This window comes from Pogonomyrmex barbatus, unplaced genomic scaffold (assembly GCF_055798465.1).
Source record: "Pogonomyrmex barbatus isolate J1 unplaced genomic scaffold, ASM5579846v1 scaffold11, whole genome shotgun sequence".
In the NCBI taxonomy this organism is placed as follows: Eukaryota; Metazoa; Arthropoda; class Insecta; order Hymenoptera; family Formicidae; genus Pogonomyrmex; species Pogonomyrmex barbatus.
The window spans coordinates 6,842,083-6,860,231 of NW_028297107.1; the positions used below are offsets into that span (position 1 = coordinate 6,842,083).

The 18,149-nt window shown below is 34.9% G+C and overlaps 2 protein-coding genes and 1 long non-coding RNA gene across 4 annotated transcripts in view; 1 reads left to right on the forward strand and 2 right to left on the reverse strand.

Annotated features, from left to right (window-relative positions):
- The window catches only part of Atg4a (Autophagy-related 4a), a 4,631-nt gene extending 1,114 nt beyond the window's left edge, over window positions 1-3,517 (reverse strand). The window contains 8 exon segments of the mRNA XM_089070753.1: window positions 439-593; window positions 692-770; window positions 1,007-1,158; window positions 1,520-1,599; window positions 1,792-1,969; window positions 2,330-2,500; window positions 2,566-2,692; window positions 3,101-3,517. Of these exon segments, the coding sequence (XP_088926879.1) occupies window positions 439-593; window positions 692-770; window positions 1,007-1,158; window positions 1,520-1,599; window positions 1,792-1,969; window positions 2,330-2,500; window positions 2,566-2,692; window positions 3,101-3,121 (963 nt within the window). The 5' untranslated portion in view covers window positions 3,122-3,517.
- A 1,875-nt stretch (window positions 3,518-5,392) lies between these two features.
- On the reverse strand, window positions 5,393-8,883 carry LOC105426570 (uncharacterized). 2 transcript variants are annotated; one of them, XM_089070757.1, is made up of 4 exons: window positions 8,208-8,883; window positions 7,633-7,779; window positions 7,353-7,500; window positions 5,393-7,132 (listed from the first exon to the last, which is right to left on the reverse strand). In XM_089070757.1, exons 3-4 carry the CDS (start codon window positions 7,445-7,447, stop codon window positions 6,904-6,906), a joined length of 324 nt encoding a protein of 107 aa, XP_088926883.1. In that variant the 5' UTR covers window positions 7,448-7,500; window positions 7,633-7,779; window positions 8,208-8,883; the 3' UTR covers window positions 5,393-6,903. The 2 variants fall into 2 exon arrangements, with proteins under 2 accessions (XP_088926883.1, XP_011636167.2); XM_011637865.3 differs by having other exon boundaries at window positions 7,633-8,883.
- Window positions 8,884-13,040: 4,157 nt separating this feature from the next.
- Window positions 13,041-15,002, forward strand: LOC148937743 (uncharacterized). The gene is made up of 2 exons (XR_016138005.1): window positions 13,041-13,377; window positions 13,495-15,002. It is a non-coding gene; the product is annotated as an uncharacterized LOC148937743 (long non-coding RNA).
- The last annotated feature ends 3,147 nt before the right edge of the window (window positions 15,003-18,149 follow it).

Consider the following 18,149-nt stretch of genomic DNA (forward strand, 5'->3'; position numbering starts at 1 on the left):
AATAAATAATAATAACAAATATATAATAAATATAATAAAATATAATAAATAAATAATAATAAATATATTTATATATAATAATCCAATACATTTCAAATTTTCAACAACTAGTATTTTTAATTTATGATTCTATTCTATTTTATATATATATATATATATATATATATATATATATAAATATATATATATATATATAATATATATATATATATATAAATATATATATATATATATATAATATATATATATATATATATATTATATCTCAATATATAGATATATATTTCTCTCTTATATAGATATATATTTTATATCTCAAGACATTTTATATCGCGTCAATATTCTTTCCCCATCACTCTCCTTCTCCCTCCCTCCTGTTTAAAGCAAATCTGTAGCTTTTTATGTCTCTCTTTCATAAAAATCAAATTATATACTAACAAGCGCCACTGAAGGATCTATTCCAATAATAGGAATACGACTAGCTGATTTACAATGATATGTAATATCCATCTCAATTTCTTCTTCGCTAATCTTGTCTTCGACGCTACCTGATCTCTGTGTGGTATGTGGATCCAAGTAGATCACTTCATCTCCTAAAAATATTCATTTTATACAGTTGTATTTTGAATAACTGTTATAAATTTTATATTTTTTGCTTTGCAAGTTATAAAATGTTATAAAAGTTACAAACCTACGCAGCCTATAAAATACAAAGCAAGATTTGGTTTTCCTCCAATCACTCCCAAAGATTGTGAGATCTTAAATGATGTCTGGAAAAAGTTTTTATAAATCATACAACCTATACTTCAAATTGTACACATATGCACATGCATACGTACACGCATATGTATATGTATACATAAACGTATGCGTATACACATATACTATATTAGCATCCACAGATGCACATATTAGTAAAACAATATTTTTATATTCTATATAGGTTTACTTGCACATGTCCCTAAATTATTAGTGTATAAAGTATTTCATGTACGGTCAATGTTACCTTAAGTCCATTAATGTATACAGGATTAATTTCGCTAAGTCCAAGGCGCAAAGGAATTAATAATAATAAAGGCTTCCACTGGCTAGGTGCCTTCAGAGGAATTTCTCCATCTGCTTCTGCTGTTACACCACCCTCTACTCTGCATTGCCTCACTATATAAAATAATTTAAATATAATTTAATATATATATAAATGTTTAATAACATATTTAATTACAAATTTTTCTGTACGTAACAATAGTGACCAAACTTTAACTATAATTAACTTTCATGTTTTTCTTACATTTCTATATATATATATATATATATATATATATATATATATAAACTTTAAGGATATATGTGTGCGCTTGCAATATATAATTAACATTTTAAATGTTTATGTATTTGATTTTTCATTGATCGATTAGAACTATGTTTTTGTTATTCTATTGCAATTTATTATTATTCTTTATTGGTTACAAGATTATTTATTCTTTATTACAAAACAATTTTAATATCACTATGTACTTACAGATATCATTAATTATTAGTGTATTGTCTAGTGCAACATGTATAGTGAGGGAACTCCACTCATCATATACAATTAATTTTCTGAAAAAGATATATACATAAAAAAAGTAAATAAATAAAAAAATAAATAAGTTAAATAACTTAAAACATTTCTCTTATATTTTGTCTCAAATAAAATTTTGATTGGATATATTAAGATAAATATTTTCCAAATTTTACATAATGAAAGATAATGTTGAGTTGTTTTAAATTAAAAATTTTATTCCAACATACTTTAATACTTGTGCAATGGTATTAGGACCAAACCATTGTCCAACTTCTTTTCCTTCAGATGCACCCATCAATGCAATCTGATGAATAGAGAAAGCAGCAGCTCTTTTGTCCTCAAAGCGTCTTAAAATCTTTAGGTATGTGTTATTTTTTGTTTCTGGCATCCACTGCCAATCTTTACCTATAAATAAATAAATATAAAATAGTTATATAATAGATAACTTTCCCATTATTACATATAAATTTTTCACAGTATTATAGCAAGAATTATTTACATACAAAGTTAAATGAAGAAAATAAAATTAGTTAATATTATAAAATAAAATTTTCTTATATTTCAGAAAGTGATATTGATTAATACGTTGGTAAAATAAATATTTGCCTTTTTTAAATGTTTAATGATCTTACAATATATATATCGTTGATTTCATTTTGACAAAAAAATCTGATTCAAATTATTTAAAGAATTAGGATTACATTATAAAATTAATCTTATTATCATTTATGTTGTTAAAATATCATGTATATTACATATAATTACCTAAATGTAATGAAATTAAAGCTTGAGCCAGAACCATCTGTCCACATCTCAACATACAACCCCAACCCTTATCACTTGTAAACGTAGAGTTGCAGCCACCAATAGGAACAAATCCTTTGCGATAAGTAAACCATAGTTTAGATCGAATATCTCTGCGTATCACATCGAGCTCTAAAATTTAACATCTTATAATCTACTTCGTCAAAAATATTTGACACTTTGATCATTTATTAGACCTTTTATAGCGTTGTATTTTCTGCCAAGAATCCAGACTGGCTCATCTATTTGCGGTATGTCTTCTGCTTCATCAGGGATATTTTGAGTAAATAAGGTATCCATTATCACTGTTCTTACAGTTAATATCTACAAAAGAAAAAAGCGTTGCAATATATATAGAATAAAAGAAAATATGAAGCATACTTAACAAAAAAAAAGATATTTCATATATAATTTATTATTACGTTTGAATTTGTTTACAAATTGTATGTAATTTAATATCGTAAACAATTTGTCGATATTTTAGAATTAGAATTTTGAGATCAATCATCCATTGTTGTAGGAATATATTGTAAATTTGCGTAAAAAGTAGATACTCTACTTTTACTTTCCAGTACTTTAATTACAATAAAATGTAACAATTAAATTAATAATTAATTAGCAATCAATTCGATCTCCGTATATCAAGTAAAGGAAAATTTTAAGTAAAATTGCCTTGTGATACACAGTGAAAAAGGAAGGTTAGTAAACAGAAAATCCGTATTGTATATACACCTTCAATACATCCAGAAACATTGGTCATCGCATTTGTGTTATGTTTACGTACGATATTAAACGCGCCAAAAAAAAATATCACGAATGACAACAAAACACAAATGTTTTTATCAATAAGCAGACGAAGGACGAGTTCGGTGATGATGCTCCGAAATCTCCATTCCAAATTTTTTCATTTCCCCGATCGAATAATTCAGAAACAGAGCGTTTAACCGTTTAACCGTTTGACGTTATCTATCGTGATTGCAATGAATCGCAATTGATCGCAATCAGCCGCAATTCGCCGGAATTCATCACAATTAAGGACGAACGAGCAAACAGACAAATAGGTAAACGAGCGAAAGATGCGAAAGTCGAAGTCTGTTCTTTCTCAAGAGGCTCGGCAGATTCAACGACGAACTAGTCGGAACTAGAGACACTACAATCAGAGACTGGCCACAACTCTGATCCGCCAATCAGAGACTCTAATCTGCCATGGATTAAATTCTACGAGAAAGAAAGAAGTATACATCATCTCACTCTAACCAATAGCGATATTTTTTATTTTGCATGTGCATTGATTTAGTGTTGATTTAGTGATTTAATGATTTAGTGAAATATATTGGACATGTGTATTAAACACATGGAAAGCGTGTATATATTATTAAATAATATGCGATAATATATTATTAAATAATAGAGATACTAAAATTGCAAAAGTAGTATTGTAGTCATAAATTAATTAATTGTGATAAATCAATATAAAAAATGGGTGGATGTTCATTTTTTTAATACTTAATTTTAAATAAAATTTTAAATTTTATTTTATATTGTAATAAAGTTTGTTTATAATAATAATAATAATAAATATGTATAACAATTCATTCTAAAAAAAGGCATGATATCGATACTTGCATCTCTCGAAATTTCCTCAAAGTTTATTGTTGACGTTTTTTCGCGATGGGTTCTCTCGCTGCGCTAACTTTGTGAATAGCTGTATCATTGTATTGATTTCACAGAGGATCGTTTTGACAATTGTGTATCAAAAAGTTAAAAATATTATAATGTAACAGTAGCATAATAGTATTATATTAATTTTTGTTCTTGTGTTAAAAAAGATAAATAGCGAAAAAAAAGATAAATAAAAAAGATAAATAAATAAATAGTAATAAATTTAAAATTGTTAATATTAAAAAAAATATATTAATAAATATGATATATTAATAAATATATTAATAAATTGGTAATATAATTATGTAAAATAAAGTTTTATAAATATACACATTTTATTACCTTTAAAACGCTTATGTTTTTAAATTATAATATTACAATTTAAAATTAATGTAATTAATGTATTTGAAAATAAGTGCCAAAGATGGCGGACCAATCAAAAGTTGCTTTTTCATGACCAGTCTCTTATTATAGGGTGCATTCCGTTTCACGCATAAGTGTCGATCCACAATAAGTATTTAATCTTTAAGAGTAAACTGCGTCATCCAACCGAATTGTCTCAGCTACTCTACACAAATCCGTCTAGACTCTTATTAGACGATTTGATTGGTTGATGCAGTTTACGCTTACGCAAGTTACGCTGCATGGAGAACCACCCGTATGTGCATTAGTGTCGATCCACAATAGGTGATTTAAGCTTTAAAAAATAAGAAATTGACCAATTATAATCGAATATGAAAAGAATAATCGACTATGATTGGTCAATTTCTTACGGCTTAAAGATTAAAGATTAAGATTACTTATTGTAGACCGACACTTACGGGAGTTAACTTTAAAAGGTTTAGGTTTTATTAACTGCAATCGTAATTTTAATTTGAAATGAAGAAATATATTAATGAAATTAATAAATCATTTCTATGTATACAGATCAGAAATTCTTGCAATTAATCAACGATGCATTAAATAAAAATGCAGGAACTGAACTTGACACACCAAAAAACTGTGCCTATTGATCCACCAAATGAAATCATGGACAACAAAGAAACAGATTTGTTTTTTTAGTATTCTCTCTTAAATTTTGTTTTTTAAAGGATATATTTCCATATTCAATAATTGCGCAGCAAACACATGTAACATATATGTTAGTTAGTGTCTTATAATAGTTATATGTCTGTGTTTGCTGTGAATATATTGATCTCAATATTTTAATGATATTTTTAGATGAAGTTGGAAAAAATTTTATGTGACCTATGTGTGATAGCGCAGTGTATCTCCTGCTGGAGTTATACCGAGAAAAGGAAGAAATATTTAATATCTCATTTAAAAAGCACAATATTTTGTGGAAAGAGATTGCCGCAATAAGGAAAACAAACATCAATTATAATTTGACAGGGCAACAATGTTCAAATAAATTATCTGGACTGAAACGAACATACCGAAATAGTATTGATGAAAATAAAAAAAGTGGCAATAGTCAAAATTCATGGCAATTCTTCTCGGGGATATTTAGCGATTTTTTTTGGTAATTCAAGTAACGAAAATATATTATAATAAAACAATGTATTTATTTTAATAGATAATGGATTCAATATTTGGAAAGAAAGCATCCACGAAACCACTTTATGAAGCATTCAACGATTTGATGAGGCTGATCTCTGAAAAGTTGGAGAAGCAGGAAGGTTGCAAGACAACTAAGTAATACCACGATTTGAAGTTCGACCGTCGTCAGCAAAGTCTCGCGAAGTTCTGACTTGGTCTCGTTTATTACAACAGACAACGGATAATAATTTTTAGACAGTCGGTTATTTACTAAACAAAAACGCGAACGCGATATTTACATGGCTTATGGCTAATATCACAGGATAAAGAAAATCGAGACGATACAATGCCAAAAGGACACCGCGAACACGAAAAATGCGCGTGACAATTGTCATTTTGCGGAACGTACAATGCCTGCAAGGGCACTGCGGACGCGAAGGAACGTTCGAGACTAGAAAATGCTGAAACAAAGAGAAACAAAAAGAGAAACGCTGAAAAAGATTGCTCGCGAAAGAGGAGGCGGATCGCTGGAAGACGCATGCTGCGTAGCCACGCAGAACGCTCGCAAATTGCAGGAGATCGTGGGCGGCTGCCGCACGCCTAATGCTGATTAAAGAAACTGAAAGGGTGCGACGCAAAAGAGAAATGCAGATGACTGACAGACGCAACGCAGACAAGCATGAAACGCAACACGGACGCGGGTAAAACAGGGCGCACGCAAAAGAGAAACGCAGAAGGCGAGACGCGAAACCTTGCCGATTGCACAGAACGCGGATAAAATACAGAATAAGACGGGACGGAACAGAATAGACGTAGAGCGTGGATGAAAAGCAGCACACACACGAGAAAGAGAGCGAGAACCAGCGTCACACGCGAGCGAGAGAAGGAACGGGCGCACCAGCGTCTCGCGCGCAGGCGAGAAAGGTGGAGGCGCACGGAGAGCGAGAGGGGCGGCGAGCACTCGGCGCAACAGGTGGAACGCCGCACGTGGTCGCACGACACAGACACGAATGCGACACAGCACAGAACCCGGCACTACACAGGGCGCGGTCACACACTCGCACGACACGGACGACCGGGATGATACTTGAAACTCTCTCCCTCTCTCCCTCCGCTAGACGTGTGGCTGTCTGTGTATCCGATGGCAGGCATGAACCGCGTAATGGCCGCTCAACCCGATGTGGCCGACGGGGAGGAAGGTGGAAGTTACCACACTGGTCGTGGTATAATCATCTGCTTCTTCGATGGACGGTGGCGCTCGGCGACGGGCGCGCCAAGCGGCACAGCGGAAGTAGGTGGCAAGGGCGCCACAATGGAGTGGAAGCCTTTTTTATTTATGTGTTTTCATCTTCAGTTAGAGCTTGAATTTTAATATGAATTCCATCAATGACCAATAACATTAGGAAAACTATACAATTGTTGGAATCCATCACGTCTAGAGCAACTTGGTCTCTCGGCCATTTAATAATAAAACGAGATGCCACACAATGCAAAGCATAAGTCACTCGCCGTAATGCCCGAAAAGCCGTATCTCTTTCTACACCGAATTTTGTAACAACAGATCTGAAATATAAGATATGTGAATTAAAAACATTTGTTTGAATGAAATCTCATATATGTATATATTGTCAAGTACTTTTATTATATAATATTTATACGTAATAATATGAGTTTTTTTTAATTCAACGATTGATTAATGACATAATGCGCAAATGCTGTTTTTATAGAGCAAAGTTGCATTTACACATAATGCGATTAATCGATGAATTAAAAAACTCTGTACCTATAAGAATCAGGCGTAGCCATAAACCAAATAGCGATAAGTAATTGCTTCTCCTCCGATTGACTTTCTGTTACGAAGAGCATTATTAATGGCATGTAATCCTGGTCCGATTGATGTCAGTACCATTTCGAAAGTTTCAGGAAACATTCTTAAAAAAGTTCAACGTATAAAACTATATATTTTAATTATTTATAATTGTCACTTTTCTAGATTATGATCATATTATTTAATGAAAAATTTCGTCCTATTTTTCAATTTCAATTCAATAATTATTACTCACCGAAAATGTTCTTTTGTAACGGAGCACATCCTTCCGCTCCGTTCCTCCTCCGGATTTCCCCCGACCGACCATCCGTCGGGGACCGCCGAACATCAGGCGGAGTGCGGCAGTGGCCGCAAAGAGGCAGCAATGCCTCCTTTTTAATCTCTTGTACACACGAACTCCGAAAGCGTCAGAGAATACCGCGAAAACACGTATGTTTTCGTGGTATTTCCCCGCACCGCGCCAAGCGTCGCGTCAACAAGCGCGAACGCCCCCCGCGCCGCGCCACGCACCGTACCACCGAGCGCGAAAGCGTCCCGCACCGCACCGACGCCGCGCCACGCAACCGAGCGAACGTCCCGCACCGCGCCACGACCGCGTCCACAAGCGCGCAACCACCCCGCACCGCGCCGCTACCTTCCCTACGAATTCCTTCCCTACCCAAAAAACCAATCATCCCCCCGATCCTTTTTTTCCGCTCCTGGGGAGAGGGATGCCAACCCCGAGATCGACCAATCCGACCGATCCGACCGAAAATACCGAGGTCGATCTCGGATATAAAAAGGCATCGCTCTCCACAGAAAAGCACTCACTCACGCTCCGTTTACTCCTGTTCCTAGATCGTCTCCGAGAGCTCGAGGAAACGATCTTCCGAAACCGGCAGCAAGCCTGAGATTGTTGGGGCTCTCCCCAACGCGCCAAGTTCGCTTGGCCTGGCCGAAAACCGTCTCCGTAGCTCGCACGGCAAGCCGAGAGTTGCTGGGGTCTCCCCAGCGCGTCGAGTTCGCTCGACCCGACTCTGCCGCTCCGAGATTTCACCGCCGAGTACCGGGGTTCTCCCCGATACTACCTCTCCGAGCACCAGGGTACTCCCTGGTCAGCCGAGTACACTCGGCACCGCCACCTTCTCTCCGCACACAGCCGGGGCTCTCCCCGGCTGGCCGAGTTCACTCGGCGTTCACTCACACAGACGAGGGGCACACCCCCCGTCAGCCGAGCACTCTCGGCAGGGAACGGGCACACCCGTTCTCCGATCTCAACGATCCGCCGACCTCGCGAAATATCCACCCTCGCGACAATACCCGCGACACGCGTGCCCGTTTAAATCGCCGATTTAAAGGTCCGCGACAACACGTGCGACACCGCCGCCGCCGCGCGCGCCCCGCGCCACCGAACTGCGCACCGCGATCAGTATCGCGCCGACCGCCCGAGCGATCTCTTATTTTGTATTTACAATTGTTCGCGCGCCGAACGCCGCCTCGCCCGTCTACGGCCACGAATATTCAACGCGACGATTCGGTGCATTCCATCGCACCACTCTTAATTAAATAAATATCGTTATTTATTATCAATCTCGCCTCACAAGTTAATCACGCCTTTCTGTCTCCAACGTCCTCGCTTCTCCCCCTGGTAACCGACTGACCGCTCTCCGCGCGGAAAAGCGAGACCGTTATACTTTGAATACCGTTCTCGAATAGCTGGGAATAACTCTTTCGACATAATCGGATAATTTTTCTGATATGATCATTTCTCCCCACGTAGTATTAACCATTAAAATGAAATATAATATCTCTATTCTTCTAAATTAAATTCTTCATTTTCACGCCACTATCAGAATCATCATTATTAATACTTTCAACTTCCTCATCATTTATGAAAAAGAATAAAATTACTGCACTCCATATATTATCCATGATATTTAAACGATTCGCAAACGGTACATATGATTAATCAATTTTGTTCTCGTCAAATTGCATCAAACGCATTTAAACCATTCCGTTTCTAAGCGCGCATAGTATCCATGTCCGCACCCTAACAGCACGCATATATTCTGAGTATGTTCTGAGAAGATCGCAATGCGTATATTGCGATCATCTCAGAATATTCTCATACGTACTGCGATCGACTAAGTACGTTCTAAGTACGTTTTTATATCCGAGGTAACACCTTCTATGGAATTTCGCCGCGAATATTCGCAGTGAATAATGATAGGAAATTAGGAAAGGATGAAAATGAAAAGTTTTCAGTAGATTATGGTTGCGTTCTGATATTGATTGTTAGCACTCTAAAAATCTATAATATACATGACACTCCTTACGGAAAATAAGTGAAAAAAATGAAAAAATTAAAAAAAAATAAGAGAAAGTGATGAAACATCTTTTATCTTGGTATTATCGCATGTTTTTAAAACAACCACCCATCCAACTTGGGATCCTGACTCAATGCTGCTTCACTTCTATGTTGGGATGAAACCATCTATTAGAAAATAGCCCCCCACTTTTAGAAATAACTTATTTTGAGAGTTGTGCTGAATTGTGCTAGGTTTGTGCTACATTGTGCTCGAATTTTAAAACCGTAATGTGAAAAATGTCATAAAAAATGAAAAAAAAATGATATTTTAGGCTAGCCTCCCACTTTGTGATTTTTTTAATTTTCTCGATTGTGCTAGGTTGTGCTAACATTGTGTCAAAATATTATCTTTAAAAAATAATAACAATAGAAGTTATGATAAAAAATAGATTTGGGAAAAAAAATATATAAATGACATTTATTTTTATATCAGTCATTTAAAAAGCATGCAAATGCATATCTAATATATACTTGCTTAGCACAAATCGGCACAACCGTCGGTTTCACCGTCAGCACACGATATGAAGGGCACTTTACTTCTTGAATGCATTCTTCGTGTCTCAGCTTATAAACCCGAATTACAAACAGAACCCAGATAGAATCTAGTTGTGCTGATGAATGTTGTGCTGACGAATGTTGTGCTGGGCACAACTCAGATATGCATTATTATCAACATACAATAATTACAAACCCAAATTTTTAATAAAAAATGCGTGCGCGAAGTGTCGCGTTCAAGAGTAAAATGCCCTTCATATCGTTGTACTGACGAAACCGACGATTGTATTGATTTGTGCTAAACGAGTATATGTTAGATATGTTAGATATGCATTTGCATGCTCTTTGGATGACTGATATAAGAATAAATGTCATTTATATATTTTTTTTCCCAAATCTATTTTTTATCATAACTTCTATTGTTATTATTTTTTAAAGATAATATTTTGGCACAATGTTAGCACAACCTAGCACAATCTAGCACAATCGAGAAAATTAAAAAAATCGCAAAGTGGGAGGCTAGCTTAAAATGTCGTTTTTTTTCATTTTTTAATGACATTTTTCACATTACGGTTTTAAAATTCGAGCACAATGTAGCACAAACCTAGCACAATTCAGCACAACTCTCAAAATAAGTTATTTCTAAATGAGGAGCTAACTTCTAATAGATGATGAAACCTGCTACTGAAATAATGATATAAATGAATACAGAATTTTGGCATAAAATATGACAGATCTGATTAATGAATGTTATTATTGTCGTATAAACAGTCGATTGTTAATGTTATCGTATAAACAATATCAATTTTAAAATCAATTGCATATATAATGCTTATAGATAATTTAATTATATTAAAGCCATAATAAACATATATAAAGCCGTGAATATATTATGTTTAATGAGAATCATTTTTCTTATAAAAATTGTTTATAAATTGTTATATACATTTTGTTTATTTGTTTATGAATTTGTTAATAATTGTATTAAATATGCGAAATATTTTTTTTATTTATATATTATAGTTAATTAGTTAATTAAAAAAAAGATAGTAATTAATAATGTTATTTTATTATTTATTTATTAAAAATGGTTTAAAAATAACGATTAAATAATGATATTTATGACGATAATATTTCATGACAAATATTACGTCTGTAGAATATATGCGCGCGATAGAAAGGCATACGTATCATTTCCGTACCTCTGAGTATAACTTGAGAATATATGCGTGCGAAAAAAGCGTACGTACCGCTGCATAATTTCTGAGAATATGCGCGCGCGAAAGAAAACCGAAAGAAAACCGAATGATATTGTCAGTGATGTTCTAGCGTGCATCTCAGTACGTTACAGATAATCACAGTACAAGCAGTACGAAAATGGGATGATGCGCAGTATGTCGCGTGCTGTTAGGGCAGTGCATTGTCTGCTATCTACGCGCTCGATACGTGAAATGGAACGGACTCATAGTGTACTCTACTCCTAGTTAGAGACACTACTCTTTAGTAAGAGTTTAGCCGTCAGAAACTCGATTTTGAAGCGTTTTGTTTGTCCGCCATTTTTTCTCTAATTTAAAAGGAGGTAGCTTCAGCGCAAGCGTATAAAATAATGGAACATATATAATCTCAGAAAAACTTACGAAACATATATCGATTCGAATAGGGTGAGGTCCAATCGGACACACTGCCGATTAGTCGATTAAATAAAAAAAAATTTTTGATAGGTGGCTCACTAGAAAATTCCTAGGCATCGGCTGATGTGAATGGTATCCGATTGAAAATGTGCGCATTTGGGACGGGTGAACTCAATTTGAATATTAAAAGCAATAATATTTAGTGCTTCTAATATTCAAAATAAGTAATTTCTAGTATTATATTGGCCAGTAATTACATTTTTGTAACAGTGATGTAACATGTAACCAATGATAAGTGCAAAATGATATTTTACTATTGGATGAACAAGGAAGAAATTAAATAAACAAAGTTTAACAGTTTATTTTAATTTATTACAGTTTATTTATTTTATTGCATTGCCATTGACTTACTGTCATAATATTTATATTTAATAATTCTTTTTTTATTAGATATCCTTAATCTATAAATTGCAAATCTGTTTGTTATTTTTGTATTTAAAATTATGACATTGCAAGATGTGACTATTACATAAAATATTAAGAAACTTATTAACTAAAAACTTCTTATTATTGCAAATAGATTTTTGGTATTTTCTAAATATATATTCCAGTTTTTTAAACATTTCGAATGTTTGATTATTAACAAAAAATAAAGTGTCATCTGTAGCTTCTTAATCGTACTAATTTTGCATGTCGTGAAAAATTTTGATTTGTAGAATTTACACTGTTAATACATTGCTTACAAAGTTGTATATTTTTTTTAATACTCGTTACTATGTAACCAGCAATACTATATAAAAATTTTATATAATACTAAATAAAATTTTCTATATAATTTAATTCTTCTACTTTTTGAGATGTTGACATATCAACATTTGACTGAGTAGAAAAACTTCGAGACTAGTTTACAATCCTGAGAATGATTACAATGCTTTGAAAATTATGTTCAGCAATTACATCCAAAAAATCTTGTAAAATATATAATTTCTCCTTACCTTTTTCTTTTTATAAAAATAAAAATAAAAGAAAAAAAAAACGTCAAAAGTAAGCTCAACGATCGCTAGATGCTATGATCAATGTTACGTGACATTAATACGTCATTAGAGAAAAAATGGCGGACCAATCAAAACGTTTCAAAATCAAGATATTGAAAAGATATGTGATGGCTAGACTCGTATTAAAAGGTCTCTAATCCTAGTTACACTGAAAAAGGATCTTATTTATGCTCTTCATTGTACGTGAAGAAGCCTTCTTCTCGATGACGACATAGATAAAGTGTCGACATAGATAAAATGACCGATAATGTGTACGGTGTCTATTTCGATAAAAGTGATATGCTCGGTGACAAAAAGTTTGACATTGACAAAGATGAGACACACAATGTGAGATACGATGGTACATCAGGATTATACGAATTGATCTTCAAGAGACTTCCCGATGAGGCTATATTCATCGAAGATGATAAACAAACGTATAAAAGTATACTGTTAACAACGAATGCTCATAGGTGTGGTTACAACGCTTATAATTGTATTAAATATGCGAAATATTTTTTTTATTTATATATTATAGTTAATTAGTTAATTAAAAAAAAGATAGTAATTAATAATGTTATTCATCATAGGCAACAAAGGATACAAGTACATTAACATCATCACTCGACTCATATCTACATATAAGAAAAACAGTAAAAAGAATGCAAGTGTGAACAATATACCATCCACCATGAAGGTTAAACAACAACAAGATCGATTACATGCATTGGGACGATCCCAACGAGCTGGTGGATCGACTCCGATTGCTCGACGCTTCGCACCGAGCTGGTCACAACGCTCACGACAATGAAATGCTATCGATCATCGAGGAACTTCGCGAAGCCGACATTATTATAAATTAATCGCGTATCGACGAAACGAGCCAGTCGATTGACGTCAGTGAGGAAAAACAATTTTAAATAGTATATCTTATTTACTATTAAACATCGTCGAAACATGAGATCAAAATCCGATGGACGTGAAAAAAATGTTAGCTCCGAGAGGCGACGACTCGTTGAGGAATGCACGCTCCGGCGAGAAAAAATTTTCCGCGAAGACGTGTCATAATTCGCGAATGTGACGATTTATGGCAGGCTGATATCGTCAAGATGTGTCCGTACTCAAGTTTCAACAGAGATCATCACTACATACTCACTGTCATCGATGCATTGAGCAAGTACGCCTGAGCCATACCGCTCAAGAGCAAGATCGGAAGCGAGACGGCTAACGCTATCGCTAAGATAATTCGAGAGAGCGGAAGATGCCCGAGAAACTTGCAAACGAATGGGAAGGAGTTTTATAATGTCTATGTGCAGAAACTCTTAAAAAAACACAATGTTAATCATTCCACGTATACGGTGTTGAAGGCATCGATCGTCGAACGATTCAATCGCATACTTAAAAACGACATGTGGAAGATGTTTACGTTCAACGGCATTTACAAGTGGGTTGACGCACTACCGCGTTTCATGTCAGATTACAACGCGCGCAAGCATCGCACTATCGGCATGCAACCCGTTGACGTAACCTAACCACCTTCCTGCGATCGTCAAAAAACTCTCGGACAGGGTGTACAGCGCGATAAAGATCGCAGATCCAGCAAAATTCAAAGTAGGCGATTCGGTACGCGTGAGCAAGTACAAGACAGTTTTCGAAAAAGGTTACACGCTAAATTGGATCACTGAGGTGTTAAAGTGCAGCATACTAATCCTGTACTATAACCTATGCTCGAGGACTATCGAAAAGCCATCGCTGAAGCCATTCTACGAGTACGAATTGCATCGCGCGACTCATCTGTGTATCTCATGGAAAAAGTACTGTGCAGGGAAGGAGACAAGGTTTACATTAAGTGGCTGGAATTCGATGGATTGCACAATTCTTGGATAAACAAAAGCAGTGATTTAATTCATTTTATTTTTACAATATATTAAAATAAGTATACAATGTATAAATGTATACAATTTTATTATTTCTTTCCTTCAATTACATCTTTGTAAAAAAATTACACGTGTATTATAACTATACATATATTCATATAATATAAAATGTAATAATATATATATATATATAATGTATAATTTATGTATCAAATGTAAGAAATTGCCTACCTGTGTTACTACAAAAAATTATAAAACGCACAAAATGTACAATACGAGTACGATACGTGTACAAAAACATATAAAAAATACAAGAAATACGTATATACTTCGATAGCAAAATCTGTAAAAATAAATTTTGAGCAGAGCCTGCTACCAATATTTGATGACAAAAAAGCAAATTGCACACAGAGTCTGTAATATCTGACGTTGTGAGCAAACTGCTCTCAAAAATAGAACAAAACCTGCTGATATGCTATATCAGCAGATTGCTAGCAAAAACCGAGCAGAGCCTGTTATCATTATTTGATGGCAAAAAGGTAACAAATTGCACACAGAGTCTGTAATATCTGACGATGTGAGCAAATTGTCCTCAAAAATATGACAAAGCTTGTCGACATGTTATGCCAGTAGATCGCTAGCAGAAATCGAGCAGAACTTGTTACCAACGTTTGATGGCAAAAAGGCAACAAATTGCACATAGAGTCTGTAATATCTGACAATGTGAGCAAACTCTCTTCAAAAATAAAGCTTGCTGACATGCTATGCCAACATATTGGCAACAAAAACCGAGCAGAGCCTGTTATTACGCATATTTAAATACAATAATTGGAAAACTACCGCTAGATAACGTCCATTTCTCGCATGTAAAATTTATCAAACTTTCTATATAAGCGAAATCATAATCAAAATTTAAACATGTATTTATTATTTATGTATTTTTATGTATGTTTGATGCGAGATGTAATCATCCAACAAGGAAGTTAGAACAAACTCTGCACGATTTTTGCCGCCAATCTGTTGGCATAGCATGTTAGCAGGCTCTGCTCGATTTCTGCCGCCAATCTACCGACATAGCACAGGTCCCTTGTCGTTAATATGCTTACAACTTCGCGCCCTTCCTCTCTAAAGTTTTTTTGCCTTCTCTTGCCGACACTCCGTTCCTTCGAAAGTACATTTCTCTTTCCAACTCTCATCTCCTCTTATTTTCGTTATTTCTTTCTATCTTCCTAAAGCACTCTATCAATATTTTATTGTCCGAATTCTCCCTCATTTTTTCTTCAAATTTAATCGCTCTTTTACCTGATTTTATCCTTAACAGCTTTTTGTTTCTTCTCTAACTATATATCGTTGTATTCCAATCTAGTCCTAATGCCCATTTTATAAATTTATTCTGACACCTTTCTATTATTTCGTATTTTTTCCAACCAGATTTCTGCCCCGTACATTATTATACTCTTCACTAAATGGTCAAATATCCATATTTTCCTTTTGAAATCACCGGCGAATTTCCTTTGACCTATCCCCCAAACTTGTTTCATTGCACATACAGCTTTTTTGTATGTCTCTTTGATATGTCTATCCGCGCTATTATTACTTTCTAATGTATAACTTAGATATTTAAAATAATCGACTTCCTCAATCTCTGTTCCGTTCCAAAGCCACAGTTCTTTTTTCCCCCTTTTCTAAACGTTATCATTGTTGATTTTTCTACACTGAGAATTAATTTTCTTTTCCCTAAAAAACTTGAAAATCTATTTAACATTTCCCTCATATCGTTAACCTCCCTTGCCATCAATACAATGTCATCTGCATACGCAAGACTCCATATTTTCTCTTTGTTGATCCCACTTATCCCCTGCGGAGCACCTCCTCTAAATCTGCTATAATAATCTGCTCAAATAAGAAGGGAGAGTGTGCGTCACGGCGGGGCCCGATCACGAACCAGTCGTGAAAACTCGTAATTATTTTGCGAAAAAATATCACCTTAGCCAGGAATCGAACCTGGATCTCCTGCTTACCGGGCAGGCATTTTATCCCTTCGAGGCATGTGATGATATTTATCGCAAATAACATATTTAGAATAACATGTCAATAATGATACATGTATATACAATACAATGATACATATATATACGTATATTATAATATACATATATACATGTATTTTTTCGAATCCCCACGATCGGTACTCCAGAGAGATGATAAGTCCTATTCTCTCGATGGATGCAAGTCGGACTGCAACGGCGACACCCTCCAACGCCGTTGGCAAATATATAAATAATCCTCCTGGAGCACGACAGGAGAGATTGCATCAAGCATGGCTCGAGCCCCCGAATAAAAAGGGAGGGTGTGCGCCTCCTCTAAATCTATATACTGCGAACAGTATTGGACTCAAAGGGTATCCTTGTCTTACTCCTGCATTTGTCCAGAACTCCTTAGAGTATCCGTTCCGTTTACTAGCATGATATTAACTGTTTCCTCATATATTTCCTCTATTCTCCTTATCAAATGTCTATTGATTTCTTTTTTTTTATAATTGTCCATAATTTTTTCTCTGTTTATGATATCGAAGGCTGTTTTCAAATCTGCAAAAAAAGCGTATATATTAGGTGTACAAAAAAGTTCTGAGCTTTAGATTTCATACAACTGAAATAACAATTTAAATTTTATATATCTTCTCGCTCTTTTGCGGTTTTAAAGCGTTGACATTTGGCCTTAAAAAAAGCCATACGGTTTGGCGTTTGATGCACATAACCTCAAAAATCAGTAATGTTCACGATGGCAATAACAAAAGAGCATATTCGATTTTCCATCCACTTCGCGTTTCATCTGAAGAAAAATGCTGCTGAAGTCACTGCAATGATTTGTGCTGCATATGGAGAGAACGCTGTAAGTCATATTACATGTAAAAGATGATATCAAAAATTTCGCCAAGGAGATTTCAGTCTGGAAGATGAACCGTGTGCTGGACGCCCTCAAAAGATTGAAACGGACGAATTACAAGCACTGCTGGATATAAACTCTGCGCAAATTAAAAAGGAGCTTGCAGAACAGCTTGGCGTTACGCAGCAAACCATTTCCGTACGTTTACGTATGATGGAAAAGATTCAAAAGGAAGGCAGATGGGTTCCGCATGAATTGTCCGAAGACAACAAAAATCGTCGGCGTGACACTGCATTCACTTTGCTTTCAAAGTTCAAAGAAAAAAGATTTTCTGCACAATCATTACAGGCGATGAAAAGTGGATTCTTTATAACCCTAAACATAGAAAATCATGAATTGACCCTGCTCAACCTTCGACATCGACGCCAAAGCCCAATATCCACGCTAAGAAAGTTTTGCTCTGTATCTAGGATTGGAAAGGT